We start from the raw sequence: 16682 nt of genomic DNA, 5'->3' as shown, positions 1-16682 counted from the left end.
ATATGTTTATAGTTATAGGATTTAAATTGGGCTAACATAATTAAGTAGTGGCTAATAATAATATTTTTAATAGAAAATATATATAATTAAGTAATGGCTAAAAATATATTGTCATTGTATCATTTATGATTCATTTTTAATTATCATTAATTTTTTATAAAAAAATGATACTATAAATGATTGATACATAATTGTTTGTGTATAATATGTTATAATCTATTTTTAATTGAGATAAGGCAAAAAGAGATAACTTATCTCCTTATCCTACTCAATTCCCTTTTTAATTTGGGTAGAGAGGAGAGTGTAGAGAAGTGATAGGATGATGGCCCTAACATCAATTTGTTGCGCAACAACCAAATTAAATAGGTTTAAATGGCGGGAATTAGGAGACTTGTTGAGAATTGAGAAGCAAGGAATGAGAAGAATGGGATCTGAAGCAGTTGTCGTTGCTGTTCCAGAATGGGCATCAAAGCCTTGCATCATGGGCATCGACGAAGCCGGAAGAGGCCCTGTATTAGGTTTACCTTTCTTCTCTCTCTAACCATTTCACTTTCTCTCTCTCTTTTTTTTTTATAACTTTTTTCCACTCGAAATTGTTTCAGGACCAATGGTTTATGGTTGTTTGTACTGTGCTCGCTCCTACCAGAAGACCCTCGCCACTTTGAGTTTTGCAGGTTACTTTTTCTACCTATTCATCTTAGGCAAAAGAATATGTTCAATGTAGCAGAAATGAAAATATTATGTTGGGGGAATGAATATGCTAGACAAATAAGATTGTGAATGAATGCGTTATAATATAAAAGTTGGGGTAACACCTTTTGTAGATTATGGGAGAATCTCGTTTTATGTGTTTTGGGTATGCATGGAGAATATTTGTAGAAGCCCTAAAACGGACTATGTAATGTACTTTCTCCGCCGTTATGGATGAGCATTTTACCAGAGGTTTCTATTGTATCAATCTACCCCTGTATGATTCCTGTTGAAGCATATATACTCAGGGGTGCAGGGCGAACGATTTCAAAATGGACTCCCCATTCATTAGATAAAGAAGATCACCAAGATTTTGTGATCCGCTACTAGTAATGAGAGTATATTTGATGGAGGGTAGCCCAATCACTAGAGGCATGGGCAAACGAAGAAAAATCGCAACATAAGCAAGAAACCATTAAGAATGATTTAGATGTCATTGGTTTCTCTATAGACATGTTTTTTACAATCGAACTATCTAGTTGTTTTGATGCATGTAGCCAATAACACCCGGTTTGAAAAGTTTTAGTTGTTGTTGTTGTTGCAACTCTGTTGGTGTAGACTCTAAGACACTAAAAGAAGAGAAGAGGGAAGAATTATTTGAAGCATTGAAGGAAAATGATTCTATTGGATGGGCTGTTGATGTCATTGACCCAAGGGAACTCTCCGCTAAAATGCTTAAGAAGTAAATAATCAAAACTTGGTTTCTTCCTTCCATGTTTCAATGATTTTCCAAGTCTTGAGTGCTTTCCTTGTTATAATTTATACAGGAATAAGATAAACTTGAATGAAATATCACATGACTCTGCCATGGGTCTCATTGATAGGGTACTGAAAATGGGAGTGCTTCTAACCGAGGTAAAACTTTGCTCCTTTATGTTAAATATCATCAACTATAACCTAATTCATGACTCTCAATGGCAAATTAGTGCTTAATTTATTTCCTTGAACCTTAGTGAAATTAAGCACTGAAAATGAGTGTGTTTAGAGGTGCCGTACTAATGCAGTTAGAAATGTGAGAAGCATATAATTTGTGCCTTTCAGGTTTATATAGATACAGTTGGAGATCCGGGGAAATATGAAGCGAAGCTGTCTAAGGTTTTTCCATCTATTAAATGTGTGGTTGCAAAGAAGGCTGATAGTCTTTATCCTGTTGTCAGTGGTGCAAGCATAGTTGCAAAGGTGCCTGTTCATCTCATCCTTATAAAAAATACCTGAAGACCTGAAGTATAAAGTCTTATAGTCAAGTTGCAACCTTTAATACAATCTTTCAGGTCACTAGAGACCGAGCTGTAAGAGAATGGGTGTTTGATGAGACTGCTGAAAATATGCTCAGGAACTTTGGCTCTGGATATCCTGCAGGTGAGAAGGCCATGATTCCATCTCGTCTCATGCTGTGTCCCTTATTTTGAATAACATTGTACTTATGATAAATTTGGTTGTGTTTTCATTTGTGCAGATCCCCAAACCAAGTCTTGGCTAGAAGGTCACAAACATTCTATCTTTGGATTTCCAAGTTTGGTCCGATTTAGTTGGGGAACATGCACCACTTATTTTAAAGATGGCGTGGATGTGTTATGGTAATCCTCCTTTCTCAACCTTATGGGAAGTTTGTGACTGTATGCCATCTGATTTCCTAGTTTGTTCCTCTTCATATATGCTAATGTATTCATCATGTCAATTCTTAGCAACGCTTTCTGATTTGAGTAGTCAAACTAGGCCCAGTTGACTACTCTGGTCTGGATCATTCAAGAACACTGTTGAGGGGGATTAGTAGGAGGATATAAAGTATCTTATTGTGACACATGTCATCTTCTTGTAGGTAGGAGGATTAGTAGGAGAATATAGTAGGAGGATATATCATTTTCCTACACAAATTACACCCAACTTAAAGTCAGTTGTTGGGTTTGACTTAAAAACTAAATTTAGTTCTTGCTATTTACTATCATTTTATTTAATTAGTTTTCTTTCTTAACTTCCATGAACAATCTCTGTGTTTTAGGAGTGTCCATGCACTCCCAGAATAACCAGTCCCACATCACTGATATCAGTAATTTTTGGAACTTATGTGGTCTTAACACCAATGTGCCACATCTTTATTAAATTCAAAATCATTTGCGAGTTTGGTTAGTTGTTTTCAAATCATGTAGTCAAAATTAATCCTTGATTATTTGCATAGGTTCTTGTCAATAATCAAGGAGAATAAAAATAAAAAAAAATCCAAACTTAAGACTAAATACCATACTTGATGTGCACACTTCATTTATATTTTAGTGTACTGTGAAAGAACCTATTCTCTTAAAGTTTAAGCTGTCAGGTGTGGTTTTCTATTTCTACACAGACCCCGTGCATAGTAGCTTTGATCTTGAAACATGGAGAATGCACAAGTACTTATACTTTAATTTAATTATGAAGAATGTGGGAAGCAACAGTCTAACTCTCGACCAGTTGTAATATAATCAGTTTTTGTTTGGGTATGTTTTCTGCAAAACGAGTTTAAGATAATACATTTTGTTTGGGTTGTCTTAAAAAATGTTTTTATATATTATATTATTAAAAGGGCGTGAAATAAGCTAATAATATATGGTAATTGTCAATGGAGAGGCGGGGTGAAATTGGAAGAGGAATTTTACTTACCATGTGAATGTGAATTCCACAAAAGTAGAATGCTCACCCTGGACTTAGTTTCTTGGAATGTATCATATCTATGGTTAAGGATGAAACTGATATCATTTGCATGGCCATAAATCCTGTGTGTGGGACAGGTCACTTTCCCTATTCGTGTATGTTTTTGTCTTCGAGTATGTGAGGGTTGTTTGTGCTAATCTCTCTTCATTAACACTTGTCATTGTTTACAGGGAGTCTGACAAAGATGAAGATGGTGGTAGCAATAATCAAAATGGCAAACGACAATTGAAATTAAGCAATGTGGGTTTCGCAACATCCAAAAAGAGAAGTGAAGAAATAGAGTCCAGTGGTAAAGGACGCAGTCGGTTTTTCCAGGCTCGGAAACTTGAGCACCTTCCTTATTTCTAAAAATGATGCTTAATTATTGTCCCCTCTCTTTCTATGTATCATTTCAGTAATTCCTAGCTGTTAAATCATAGGGTATTTTTATCTTTGAAGAACTTTTTCTGTGAGTGCACTTTCTAGGATGATATTTCAATATTCAACCTAACCAGACGTGTATTAGTATTGTGTCAATTTAGGACACGTCCTCTTTAGGCTCGCACACCCCATTACCTGGCCCTGAAGTTACTTAAGTTTGAAAACTCTAGTTTCAGGGATGTGAAAACAAACCTATATATGGTAACAACGATTAGTGGGTTCATGGAATACATTTTTGGTTTGAATGGCTGTTCTTTATGGCTCTGGGTTGACTAAATACACTGTCTTACCCTTGTATAAGGCTAGATCATTAATAGTGAGCATTGAGTGCTCAGGTTTTATGGATATACTTGACTCAAACACACTGCTTTATATGATTATGGAAAATGATAACATATTTTAAAAATGCCATGTACTTTGTTTTCAGTTTTATTCAGTCATACTGTTATTACCTATTCAAACTGTATTTCACAGATTTGAAATTGCTGATATGCAATTATGCATACACACCATTTAACACTTTCTGCCCACATGGAATCTGTAAACTTGATTGCTTTCTATGTGGTTAATCTGACATTTTGAGTATGTAAACATTCTTTGCATTCCAAACAAAATACCTTATTCATCAGCAACTGGTACATTCTGCATACTGTCTCACAAATTCAAACTGAATAATGCATCATTGTGATATAAGAAAAGAACTTTTAACAGAAAGTTGTTACATAATACACAATGAACTCTATTGGGGCTTTCTATGTTAACAAAAATAACAATATGACTGGATAGACCAAGGTAATCATAACCATTGGAGGGAATTTGATTTTATCAAGGTTGCAGTTGGCAGCGCCACGGTGATGTTGGTGATTATTATTTGCAGCACCGGCTGCATAGACAGGTACAGCTCCTGTACCTCCATTACCATTTCCATGTGATTGTCCACCACGAGTGCCTCCTTCGATCTTGCTTCCATATATTCCTTTATCTTCTATCTTGTTCTTCAGCATAGGTTCTATTACAAAATAAATACATGTTAGTAAAGGACACTCATGGACACCTCTGTTTCATTCAATGGTAAAGAAAGAAATCAACTAACAAAGTTGATTCAACTGGTACTACCCTTGTAAATAGAAAGATCTTAGGTATTGCTCAAATGAAAATTGCAGTGGAAACTGATGTGGTTTAGTTATTACACTCTTACATACATCCCACTGGTAAATAATTGTACTATAAACCCATGGCCTATTCAAGTATCAACTATAAAGGTGGCCATTTCATATAGGAATAAAGACTGCTCTAAGCAAATAATATTATGACATATTTTACTATGTCAACTTAATTTTTCACTTATGTCAAGATTTATAGAAGGAGGTGTGAACTTGTTAGATGAAGCATATACCATACTGAAGATGAGAACATAGTTTGGTATAGGATCTACCACTAGACAACTAGGTTTTAAAGATTGACATCTTTTGAAGGATACTCTTTTTGTGAATTTAGTTTCAGTTCTGGCATCTTTCACGCATAGGAATTTCAGCAAACGTTAGCATCTGAAATTTGTTTTTGTGACCAAGTATTCTTTAATTATGATTAAGATTATGCTATCACATCAATAGTAGACTATGGTTCAGAAAATCACTTCATACAGAATATAAAATGTTTACTACAGTGGGGGGAAAACATTATTCAGCAGTTGAACAATAATTCAGCTAATTAATTGCTTTCTGATTATGTTTATCTTCCATTTCATAATTGCTTTCTGATAAATCCTGTAACTTCAATGTTTCTAAACAATCAGCTTATGCATGTGAAGCCTATATCATTTTTTCGAATTCTCATTTACTGTCAGATGAAGATGATGCTAGCAGACACTTACCCATAAATTCAGCCTAGTAAATGATTTTAACAATTGTACAATCAAGCTTTTAACATTAAAGAAAACTTCATAGCAATTTCTGACATGAAAAACTAAAAAGGAAACAAAAAAAGCAATAGAAAGGATGCATGACAATAAATGTGTTAGAGTTTATGACAGAGGATATTACCTGAAGGCAAGATCTTCTGAATGGGATATGAAGATGCAAGGTTAATGAAATAAACAAAGATAAGCAGAGAAAATCCTATTTCTTTGAAACCCATTGTATTTGAGTATTTGACTGTTCTTTTAGTAATAATCCATACATATGAATTGCACCTTACTGATCCTTATTTTATATGGATATTGGTGATTTCAGCTTTTCACTTTGTATCTCTAAGAATAGATTGTGGCCAGGCTGGTAGTAGGTTAATATGATTCTTAGGTAGAATCTTTGATAAAGTTTGGCTTTAAAGGTGGAGTACAAAGGTTCTGCAAGTAAGTGTTATTCTCAGAATTTGTTTAAGAATTTAAGGAATAGAAATTTTGTATCTGAAACCATAACTTTAACAATTTTAAAATATTAAATATCTTACTTTTAATGCAGAATTTATATTTTTTAATCCTTAACAGATACTGACAACATCCTTAATAGAAAGTCCATGTTTATTAAAATAAGTGTAGTAAGTGGTCCAAATATAAAGTCTCAAGTCTCTTGGATATTAGTTTGTTATCTCCCTGAGTGGTTGGAAAGTTGAACCACGTTGTTTTCTTTTCATAATTATATTTGCTTATACTGATAAAATAATTGTGGCAGCTGTATCTCATTTATGTACTTCAAAAACTGTTTCCACATGACATGCTTGCATGTTTAGCTGCTGAACTGTTTTGTCATCTCTCAATTCCGGTATCTGCATATTCATTCATGTTATTTTGTTTGAATTTTATAGTGGACCTTATCTCTTCAGATGCATGACATCCTTGGCTGTTGCATTCACTTCTTATGATTAAGTTGCGGATAATGTTTGGTTTACTCTATGATTCTTAGCATATGTATTTGTAAACAATCAGCTTCACTAATATTTTGATTCAATGTAAATAGGACAGGTTTTGTGATTAATCTCTACTAATTTTTTTTGATTATTCCCTCATAAAGTTTAAGATTTTGTCATCTGTCTCTAGATACAAAATTTGTCATAATTTACCATATTATATCTTGTTGGCATTTAGTTATCATATTTAGCTAATATAAAACATTATTAAGAGTGATTAATTTTCAAAAATACAATATATATTCACGTGATAATCCAATATTTTCTCACCTACGCATCTTAGATTCATGAAAATATCATTTACCTAAACATTTTGATCAAATATAGGGAAGTCACATTCCAAAGTGAAATACCTCAAAGTATAAAAACTTTTCTTCTACCAAACACTAGCTTAAGGATTTCTCTTCAATAATGCATCCTTGATTTAGGTAATAGAGTACAATTGAAAACACTGGATTGGGGACACTCATAAACCAAACTTGACAAACATAACATAGAGACTGGTTAAGATTTAAAAACACAAAACAGAGTCTGCAGAACATACGGTTGCTCTTCTAGGAATATACTATTGCCATATTCCATACATTTACATCCTAAATTCTAAGCATGAAAGATGCAACTTCATATCATCCAGTCCCTGACACAGCATTCCATAATGCCCCTTACAGAAACAGACCTTTGAATTCACCATTTGCTAGCAGGCATAACTGATTGTAAGAGTTGGTATCTACAAAATAGTCAGGATCAAAACCAAGATCAGAAGCCAGCAATAGAACAATAGAAACCAATTAGTGCCTGATTCTTTTTTCGACAAATTTAAGGCTATGCTTGGATATATCTAATGAATGGTGGAGTGGAATAGATCAGAATACAATGAAATGAAATTTACAAAAGTTAGCATACCATTCTTTAGATATCTTATAATGGAAAAGAGGTAAATAATAAACAACGTATCTTAATATCATTCCACTACATCCATTTCCATAATTCCATCAATCCAAACATGTGAGACAAGTCTGATAACTGATATCTAATTATAGAGAGGAATAGAACAATCATCTAATGAATCTAATCTGAGGTTTAAGCTTAGAACAAAGATATGCTTGAAGAAACATTTACTTAGTAATTAGTATGACAAATACATTTGTCATTTTGAAAAAAGTAAACCTGTTAATTTATCACAAGTTAAAAAACATTAAACATAGAGTTTGTAATTGTTCATACCAAATGTGTTTCCAAAGTCAGTCCATATTTCAGCATTAATGGAGTTGTTATTTTCAGCAATACCAATGACCTCAACAAAATTCATGAGAGGGACTGGTGGCAATCCTGTTACAGTTAGTTGCTGATTATCTGTAGATTTTGCTATTGTGACCCCACCATGAGATTGATTAACCTGGACCACTGTTCTTACTTTCTTTCCTATGAAGTTGGAAAGCAACTGGGCATTTACAAAAGCAGCAGGGTTTGATGTGTCCATAGCCTGAAAATAGAATAGAGGACCAAACAAATTGAAAATAATCAAACTTTAATTGTCTGTTTTAGAAAACCTAATTTTCTACCAAACAAAATGAAAAGAATCAAACTTTAATGCTTCGTTTGTTTGGGAGAAGAAAATAAGAAGAGAAAAACATGTGAGAAAAAGAGTGAAAAGAGAGAAAAAGATGAGAAATAGAGTAAATTTTAGTGTTTTGATTGTATAGAAAAAGAAGTGATTTTTCTCCCTCACTTTTCAATGGATAATGATCTGTTATCCCAAATTATGTTTCAAAACCATGTAGAGAATCAATGAAAATATTCAATGTTAATTAGAAAAATTAAATGTTCATTATTTTTTGTTTCAATATTATTGATATATGGTTTGAGATACACTTAGGACAATATATCTAAGTACCTTTTCCCCTCCCATTTTCACCTCAGAAGAAAGAGATTTTGTGGGGCTCTCCTTTTTTTCTCTCTCCCCTCAAACTCTCTACTACATCAAATGAGAGAGAAAGATGACATTTCTCCACAACTTCTCTCCTCTCACTCTCTTTCTCTTCTATTTCTACCCTTCCAAATGAAGGTTAATTGCCTGTCTTGGAAGACCTAATTTTCTACCAAACAAAACGAAAAGAATCAAACTTTAATTGCCTATCTTAGAAAACCTAATTTTCTGATAATTAGGTCGGTAATGATTGAAAATGTATGTCACATTGCACCATCATCTGTAATAATATAAAGACCCTGATTTCAATTTTCAGCTCATTCCATAGTGATAGTATTATCATGACGGTCTTGTTAACCATCATGGTCAAGGAACTCAAAAAAAAAATGATTTTTAGTCTTCACATGACAATTGCCCTAAGGGTAGAAAAACCATTATTATAATAAACATTGAGCATGTTAATAGTGGGGTGAAAAAAAGGAAGGAAAAAAATAGTTATGCAACATAAAGAAGTGTAAGAGGAATTTTGACAAACAGGATAAGTGCACAAAAAGAAACATCAACAATGGGTATAGTGTAATCCTCATAACATAAAAGATATAGGAAATGAGTAAATAATAATATGCAAATAGAAAAAGGCGATTCAAAATTGGAAATCGAGAATTACAGTATGAAAAAAATGTTATTTTTGATTAAATGGAGAGAATAAGAAAAAAGGACTCACAGTTTGAATGAATTGAAAGAGGAAAAGCTTTGAGTTTGGCGTAGTTTGAGTGTGACTGTTCTGTTTGTCACACAACTTTAGCATATGGAGAGAAAGAAAGCGGGAAGGGTTTAATGTATTGGCGGGAAACAAATATACATTAATTTACCATTTTCTCCCTTATTCAATATCTGGATATCTTGTTTTCAATCTTTTTCATTGCAATTTTTAGTGACAAAATCATAAAAAATGAATCTTAAGTCCTTGTATGTAGGTAAAGGTGAGCTGAATTCGAATAAAATATGGGGTGAAAGAGCGGGGTCATGTCCTCCACTTATCTTGTTAACTTTTTGTCTGACTCAAACCATGAGATAGCAGATATGCTCTGGTCATTTATTAAGTAAAATAATGATCATTAATATACATACATATCTATATATACTCATTTCAAAGTTTGCATGAAAATTTAAATATATGTAATATTCATATAAAAATATATTTATATAATAAGTACTAGCGTGTTGATCGGCACATAGCCGGTCACTCACATTTTTTGATATAGAATGCAATATATAAACTTAATAGAGAGTGAAAATTTAAAAGATAACATGTGGTAATTGATATAATATACATAAAATTTATGTGAATTTTTCATTTTGTGCCTTAATAATCATTATATATGTTTTTATGTTATTGTTTGTTTTATTTGGATTGAGAAAGAGAGAAGATGAAATAAAAGAATTTATGAAAGATTAATGATATATTAATGTAAAAAGTGAAAGCAATGAAAATAATGTTTGGAAGTTTAAAGTGATTACTAATAATACAAAAAGATAAATTTAAAATATAAAGGTTATGTATTGGTGGTAGTTATTTATTGTTTTGCCTTTATTAATAATATAGATATGGATATAGACATAGATAAAGATCTATATATAAACAATTTTTTAAGTATGTGTATGTATATATCCATTTTTTTTAATTAATAGTATTTTCACATTCTGAAATAAAATATCTATATCAACCTAATATAACATCAAACCTGGATATCAAATTTACCTAAATATCATGTTTCTAGACATCACACTTCTAAGAATATGCTAATACCAAAATCCACTTAACTTGTCATAAATCACTATCATAGTCTTCTGTCCTTAATTTCTATACATCTTTCTGTATCATCTACTTAAATATAGACATATAAAAATAATATATCACTTTTGGTAAAATAAAATTAAAATGAGATATCATATTTTATTTGTGTAAACTCATATTCATCATGGACAGAAAGTATATGACTATTCTTGTATTGTATGAAGTCCTTATCTTGACATGGACAAGACATGGCATGTACTCATTCATGCCTAGTCATCACAATACTTGAGAACAATTGTTCTTATTGAATTGATGGGTTTAAGGTCTGAAAATAAGAAAGGGAAAATTGACTCAAGAGTTGTGATTGTCCGAGTGATCTGTATTTTACATCCTGAAATTTGTAAGGAGTGAATACAAGTTGCATTTACTAGAGCAATTGAAATTTGTAACATGTGAGATTTGTGATACATGTAAAACATGTGTCCTAAAACAATACTCATAGCAACCATCCTAATAATTCCCTCTGATATCATCTGAAAGATGTGCATCCACCATACCAAGTAATGAATTACATGAGTAAATATGGCCATATGTCTTGAACTTCAAGGCATTACATTGAGCATTCAACGCCATAATAATAATACTTTTTTTATAGAACCAAGGGTATTAACCCCTTATTGTACGAGTAAGGAACTAATCATTTTGAATGAGTTAATATCACTCCCACTAAATGTCGCTCTCAGTTATTCACAATTTCAAACAAGGGTCTAGTGCCAGGACACTACCAAATTCAAAGTCAGATAAATTTCAATTCAAAAAGTTAATACCAAAACACTAAATGGGTTTTAGTATGCTGTCCAAGTGATAAAATGTGAAACTCAGAAAAAATAACAATAGGGTATAAATCACTTAAACTAATTCAGATTCCTTATGTGTGTGAATCACACAATCTGATTTTGGGTAAGAGACACATGGAAGAACATAACCCTTCTGAACTTGTTGCTCATCAAGAAGAAATTGATCTGATTGATCCACAGATCCTGAAACCAATTGTCCTACACAACTAGAACAAGTACCAGCTCTGCATAAGCTAGGTAAGTCCAATCCAGCTTTTTCAGCAGCATCTAGAATGCTAGTGTCACCAGGGGCTTCAAATTCATTCTCTGCACCATCTGGTCCAATCACTTTCACTTTATATACTTCTGCTACAGCACACACTCTAAAGGATGAAGATTTCAATCCAAATATTTGAGGTACATTCTTCTTAGAGCCCAAATATGATGATGATGATGGACTCTTGAATAGAGCACAAGATGTCATAGCAGGTGTTGGGACTCTCATAGTCATAGTGGACATATTCATAGATGACATTTTAGACCTAAATCCAAATTTACATAAAATTAGTTGTATTAGGATTTAATTAACTACATAGAAAACCAACATAAACTCCTTTAATATGAGTAGAACCCAAGAGAAAAAAAGTTTAAACATTGTGAGGAGAACAAAAAAAGAAGAAATTTTCAATAATCAAAGTCGCTAAAATGGTTTTAAATTGCAGTCTAGCATCATAAAAAACAGTACAATGACTCAAAATTGACCATCATAAACCACATTGTAAACATATTAATCGTTTACTATATTAAGTGTAAAATCTCGTATATTAATAATATTGAAAAAGCTAGAGCAAATGACCAAAAATCAAACATAGAGTTTACCCCAATACCATTAGAATAACATCTAATATATTGTAAGAGGGTAGATATATACAACGTTATTCACAACAATAGATAAAATTGCAACATATGTAACAGGAAGCAGAGGAGAGTCCCCAATAAATAAATAAAAACCCAAATGTAAAAAAAACACACAAGTCGTAACATATATAATATAAATGAAATAATAAAGAATATGCATGTGTATACAACATAAGGAAAGAGATTTACCTAAAATAGCTCAAAAAATTTGGACTAAGAGAGCTTAAGTGATAAAGTAGAGTAAGAGGGTGGAGGAATATATAGTAGATAAGGTGAATCGGGTACAATGATCCTCTCTCCCAAAAAATCATGTTTTTTATGTCCCTAACCAATAATTTTTCTTACAATAATATAAAATATTAATTTATGATTTTTATATTTTCTTTTCTCAATTAATTAACACATTTTAATTGGTTTGATACACTATTGAACCAGAATGGTAGGACATTTTTTTTTCCTGTGGGCGTTAATCCGCAATTCCAATCCCAGCACCTTGTTTAACCTTTATTCTAACGAAAAACGAACATTCTCGAACATCAAAACTCATTAATGTTCTTTTACCAAACAAATTCAAATCGCATTTAATGTCTTCTTATTTTTAACAAAATATTAGGTCAGTAAGTCAGTTGCTCGTGGGCTTAACTAAAATCAACCCGTATGCCCACCAATGGGTTAAATCGCTTGGAGTCCATATTTTGTCTCAAACTTTATACTAATTTATATATTTTTTGTTTTTTCATTAGAAAAAAATATAAATTTAATTCATATTTTTCATTAGTAAAAAAATATAAATACATATGAATGGCAAGTGTTATGAACTACTGAGTAGTGATTTTATAATGCTAAAAAATATGTAAACTGACCGCTATCTACATTTTTCTTAATAATTTTCATTTACTTTTTATTCTATTTGTATGATATCTTCACTTCACTCAACTTCTAAAATAATTAAATTAGGCTAATTAGCTACTATTACTTTAAATTTTCTTTTCATTTTTAAGAATTTATATTGTTAATATGAACACTGCATAGTGCATGAACCACAAGCTATAACATGTTCCAAGATATTTCTCCGCCTGTAAATCTTTAATATTGATATGAACGGTAGCAATCTCTTTTTCAATACATTGGAAAGAAAGAAGCAAAAACAAAAAACTAGAACAAAGGTAAGAGGTCCATAGTGAGAATATGAACCACATCTGGATGCACAAAGCTCCCAATCTTAACACTATAAGTATTACTTTGGCTGATTTTGGACAGCAAGTCGGCTAGCATGTTGCCCTCTCTCTAAGTATGACGAAGATCTACAATCCACTCCTCCACAAGCAAGTTACAAATGTTATCCACAATGTGAACCACCCACTAAAGGCGCACTTCTAAACCTTTAGAGATTATATGGATTGTATCCAAACAATCGCTTTCCAAGATAACCTTTTTTGGACCGAAGCTCCATGCCAATTTGAGACAATATTTTATTGCAGAAGTTCAACTAAAATGGGAACGCCTGTTCTAAAACTTGCAAAAAATCTAGAAATCCAATTGCTTTCGTGATCACGAACCACTCCACCACCCATCAACTTGTCACATACAGAACAATTACCATCAACATTAATCTTCACACCTTCATTCTTCGGTCTACATCACTGAATACTCGGTTGGGGATCACATGAAGAGCAAGTATCCATATAGGATATCAATCTGTTAGCTCATGATGAACATTCCTAGCTACATGACAAGTATCCTATTGAACAAACCCAAAGATTGAGTTATTCCACCACCTTCAAATCCAAGAGATACCTACAATAAATAAATTCCAGTGAATATTTCTTGGGTTAGCCATGTATGTACAAATAGGTGAACATGTCAAATGTATAGAATGGGGACAAAGATTTACTGTCCACAAATATATCCATAATCCTGTCTTAAATTAATCAAAGTTAAGCAAAAATAGAAAAAATTATAAGTATTTAATTTTTTAACTAACATGATATATTTTGATTGATCCGGGACAAGATTGAAACATACTTGGGACAACATATTCTTATCCCAAGAAATATAGCAATCTTTGTCTTGAAAGAAAGTGTCTACAGTGCAATAAGGTGGAAAAATCCTACAATTAATTATAAGGTGGAAAATCCTACAATTAATTATAAGGTGATAAAGCTTAATTAAATCATTTATTGGTTGAAAAGAAAAAAGTTAACGTAATTTAATTCCTTAAAGAATATGAAGTCTTCTTTTAATATTTTGTTGAAGTGGTGTAGAAGTAACTTTCTATAAATTAATGTCATTTTAAGTTATAAATTATGAGAAACAAATGTCTAGATCAATAATATATGAATTTTACATATTTCTACTGTATCACTCACTATTTGTATTTAATCATTGTTGATTATTCAAGAAAATTATTTAAGTAAATAATAGATAATACAATGAATATGTATAAATCTTTATACTAAAAATATATAGATATTATACTTATAAGTTAATGTCATTTAAATAAATTCAGAAACACATTCAGCATAGGAAAAGTGTCCATAAACAGTTGAAGAAAGAAAAAGGTAGACTAATTATAGATTTAGTGTATAGAATTCATATCCCAAACATTGATTCTATTATAATTATGGCTATTACCTAGAAATATCCTTTTACAAAAAGGCACATTGTCTGCTTAAATTTGATCGTCCCTTCCTGTTTCTTTCTTAACGTAGAATGCCAATCATTTTGCCTTGTCACACACTCATCACACCAACCTTTTCTTAACTTATGAAATGTGGGTTGAGGCCTTGTCACTTGACATCACAACCGGAACAAAAATCTGTTGTCCCAAAGTATGTCACACTTACCAACCAACATTTGCATTTGGAAACAAAATAACTCTATAAAATATCTCATTCATTTTGGACTTTGGAGTAATGAAATAGTAGAGGGTGTATGTCTTTGTGAGCTACAATTCATTCATTCCTTTTCTTTTGTTAACACAATAACTCTAAAAGATTTGATTCATTCTTATTTCATTGGAATTTGATTATTATTGAGCTAAAATTCCAACCTTAAAACTTTTTCTCTTGTTGGCACTATGGAGGGACATGAACTTTTGGGTTTTGGCTTCTTTATAGTTGGCTTATGGCATCTCTTCAACCACATCAAGCTTCATGCACTTTGTTCCAATTCCTACACATCAACCCTATGGTTTCCCACAAGAAAATCCAAATACATAGAACTCTACTTCATCATAGCAATTTGCATAATCTTCATAGCCATGGAGCTTTTCATCTCACCTGTTCATCACCAACCATTTGACCCTGATGGAACCATTCCCTCAAACCATCTTCATAACTTTGAACACTCCTCGATGGCTTTAACCTTCTTGGTCTATGCCACATTTGCCATAGTTCTTGACAGAGAAAAAGGGACTAAAAAACTTCAACATGGGCTAACTCACTTGCTTGGAGGCATAGCTTTTGCACAACAACTTCTTCTTATACACCTTCACTCAGCAGATCACATGGGACCAGAAGGCCAATACCACTTGTTATTGCAACTTTTGGTGCTTATTTGTTTGGTTACAACCCTTATGGGAATTGGTTTGCCTAAGAGTTTTTTGGTCAGTTTTGTGCGTTCTGTTAGCATAATATTCCAAGGTGTGTGGCTTATGGTTATGGGTTTCATGCTTTGGACACCAGGGTATGAAGCTAAAGGTTGTTTCTTGCACCATAAGGAAGGTCAATATGTGATAAGATGTAGTGATGAAGAGTCACTTCATCGTGCTATATCTCTTGTGAATATTGAATTTAGTTGGTTGTTGATAATAGTCACTATTTTTGCAATGTCTTTATACTTGATTCTAGGTACAAAATATGGTGAAAAAGTGGAATATGTTCCCCTGAGGAAGGAAGAACAATACTGTGAAGATGGTCCAAATAATGACATTGAATCTCAATACCAAATGGATAGCATGCAACAGAAAACTTGAAGCACTTTGTGAAAATTATGGTACTAAAAAATCACTTCGATTCTATTTATGATAAGTGCATATATTATCTTTGAATTATTGGTGTGTTCTCCTAGCACAAGACTTCCACGATGTAACATATATGGGAAACAAGTTTTAGTCTGAGAAGTTACAAGATATTCTCTCAACCATATAGTATATAAGCTATATTACACACTGTAAGAAAACATATTTGTCAATATAAATCTCAATAGTTCATAGCTCGACCGAAATTTCATTTTAATATCTTCTGTTTGTTCTTATTTGATTGATTAATGTACAAAAGATTGTTCTCCAGTCCTTTTACATAAGGAAAATTATTATATACATGTGTGTCTGGCATGTATTATATTAAAATAATGTGTTACTGTAAGAGAGATTAAGAGCTAAATCTTAGTTCCAATGGTGGTGAAATGAGAGGAAGAATTATCACCTAATACAAAAGAGGAT

The 16682-nt window shown here is 32.3% G+C and overlaps 5 protein-coding genes across 6 annotated transcripts; 2 read left to right on the top strand and 3 right to left on the bottom strand.

Moving 5' to 3' along the window:
- On the top strand, positions 301–4102 carry LOC109355398 (ribonuclease H2 subunit A-like). The gene is made up of 8 exons (XM_019598539.1): positions 301–518; positions 603–674; positions 1309–1432; positions 1518–1605; positions 1792–1929; positions 2022–2109; positions 2207–2327; positions 3606–4102. The coding sequence occupies exons 1-8, from the start codon at positions 320–322 to the stop codon at positions 3781–3783; spliced, it is 1008 nt and encodes a 335-aa protein (XP_019454084.1). The 5' UTR covers positions 301–319; the 3' UTR covers positions 3784–4102.
- On the bottom strand, positions 4456–6148 carry LOC109355399. 2 transcript variants are annotated; one of them, XM_019598542.1, is made up of 2 exons: positions 5898–6148; positions 4456–4837 (listed from the first exon to the last, which is right to left on the bottom strand). In XM_019598542.1, the coding sequence occupies exons 1-2, from the start codon at positions 5989–5991 to the stop codon at positions 4608–4610; spliced, it is 324 nt and encodes a 107-aa protein (XP_019454087.1). In that variant the 5' UTR covers positions 5992–6148; the 3' UTR covers positions 4456–4607. The 2 variants fall into 2 exon arrangements, with proteins under 2 accessions (XP_019454087.1, XP_019454086.1); XM_019598541.1 differs by having other exon boundaries at positions 4456–4864; positions 5898–6119.
- LOC109353437 (replication protein A 14 kDa subunit A-like) lies at positions 7147–9545 on the bottom strand. The gene is made up of 3 exons (XM_019595716.1): positions 9411–9545; positions 7984–8242; positions 7147–7486 (listed from the first exon to the last, which is right to left on the bottom strand). Exons 1-3 carry the CDS (start codon positions 9492–9494, stop codon positions 7422–7424), a joined length of 408 nt encoding a protein of 135 aa, XP_019451261.1. The 5' UTR covers positions 9495–9545; the 3' UTR covers positions 7147–7421.
- Positions 11277–11917, bottom strand: LOC109354056 (ferredoxin, root R-B2-like). The gene has a single exon (XM_019596409.1). It carries the CDS (start codon positions 11853–11855, stop codon positions 11394–11396), a length of 462 nt encoding a protein of 153 aa, XP_019451954.1. The 5' UTR covers positions 11856–11917; the 3' UTR covers positions 11277–11393.
- On the top strand, positions 15184–16498 carry LOC109354375. Its single transcript, XM_019596839.1, has one exon. It carries the CDS (start codon positions 15318–15320, stop codon positions 16212–16214), a length of 897 nt encoding a protein of 298 aa, XP_019452384.1. The 5' UTR covers positions 15184–15317; the 3' UTR covers positions 16215–16498.

Source organism: Lupinus angustifolius, chromosome LG08 (assembly GCF_001865875.1).
Source record: "Lupinus angustifolius cultivar Tanjil chromosome LG08, LupAngTanjil_v1.0, whole genome shotgun sequence".
NCBI classification, from domain to species: domain Eukaryota; kingdom Viridiplantae; phylum Streptophyta; class Magnoliopsida; order Fabales; family Fabaceae; genus Lupinus; species Lupinus angustifolius.
This window is presented reverse-complemented; position numbering and strand designations above follow the sequence as displayed.

Bases quoted from the DNA above. Each gene is read 5' to 3' on its own strand.
- LOC109355398 (XM_019598539.1), top strand. From the start codon at position 320: ATGATGGCCCTAACATCAATTTGTTGCGCAACAACCAAATTAAATAGG. The intron at 1,433-1,517 runs GTAAATAATCAA...TAATTTATACAG, and splicing joins TCCGCTAAAATGCTTAAGAA to GAATAAGATAAACTTGAATG. The intron at 1,930-2,021 runs GTGCCTGTTCAT...ACAATCTTTCAG, and splicing joins GTGCAAGCATAGTTGCAAAG to GTCACTAGAGACCGAGCTGT.
- LOC109355399 (XM_019598541.1), bottom strand. From the start codon at position 5,991: ATGGGTTTCAAAGAAATAGGATTTTCTCTGCTTATCTTTGTTTATTTC. The intron at 4,865-5,897 runs GTAATATCCTCT...ATTTTGTAATAG, and splicing joins TCAGAAGATCTTGCCTTCAG to AACCTATGCTGAAGAACAAG.
- LOC109353437 (XM_019595716.1), bottom strand. From the start codon at position 9,494: ATGCTAAAGTTGTGTGACAAACAGAACAGTCACACTCAAACTACGCCA. The intron at 8,243-9,410 runs GTGAGTCCTTTT...TTCTATTTTCAG, and splicing joins TCTTTCAATTCATTCAAACT to GCTATGGACACATCAAACCC. The intron at 7,487-7,983 runs GTATGAACAATT...ACTATTTTGTAG, and splicing joins TGACTTTGGAAACACATTTG to ATACCAACTCTTACAATCAG.
- LOC109354056 (XM_019596409.1), bottom strand. From the start codon at position 11,855: ATGTCATCTATGAATATGTCCACTATGACTATGAGAGTCCCAACACCT.
- LOC109354375 (XM_019596839.1), top strand. From the start codon at position 15,318: ATGGAGGGACATGAACTTTTGGGTTTTGGCTTCTTTATAGTTGGCTTA.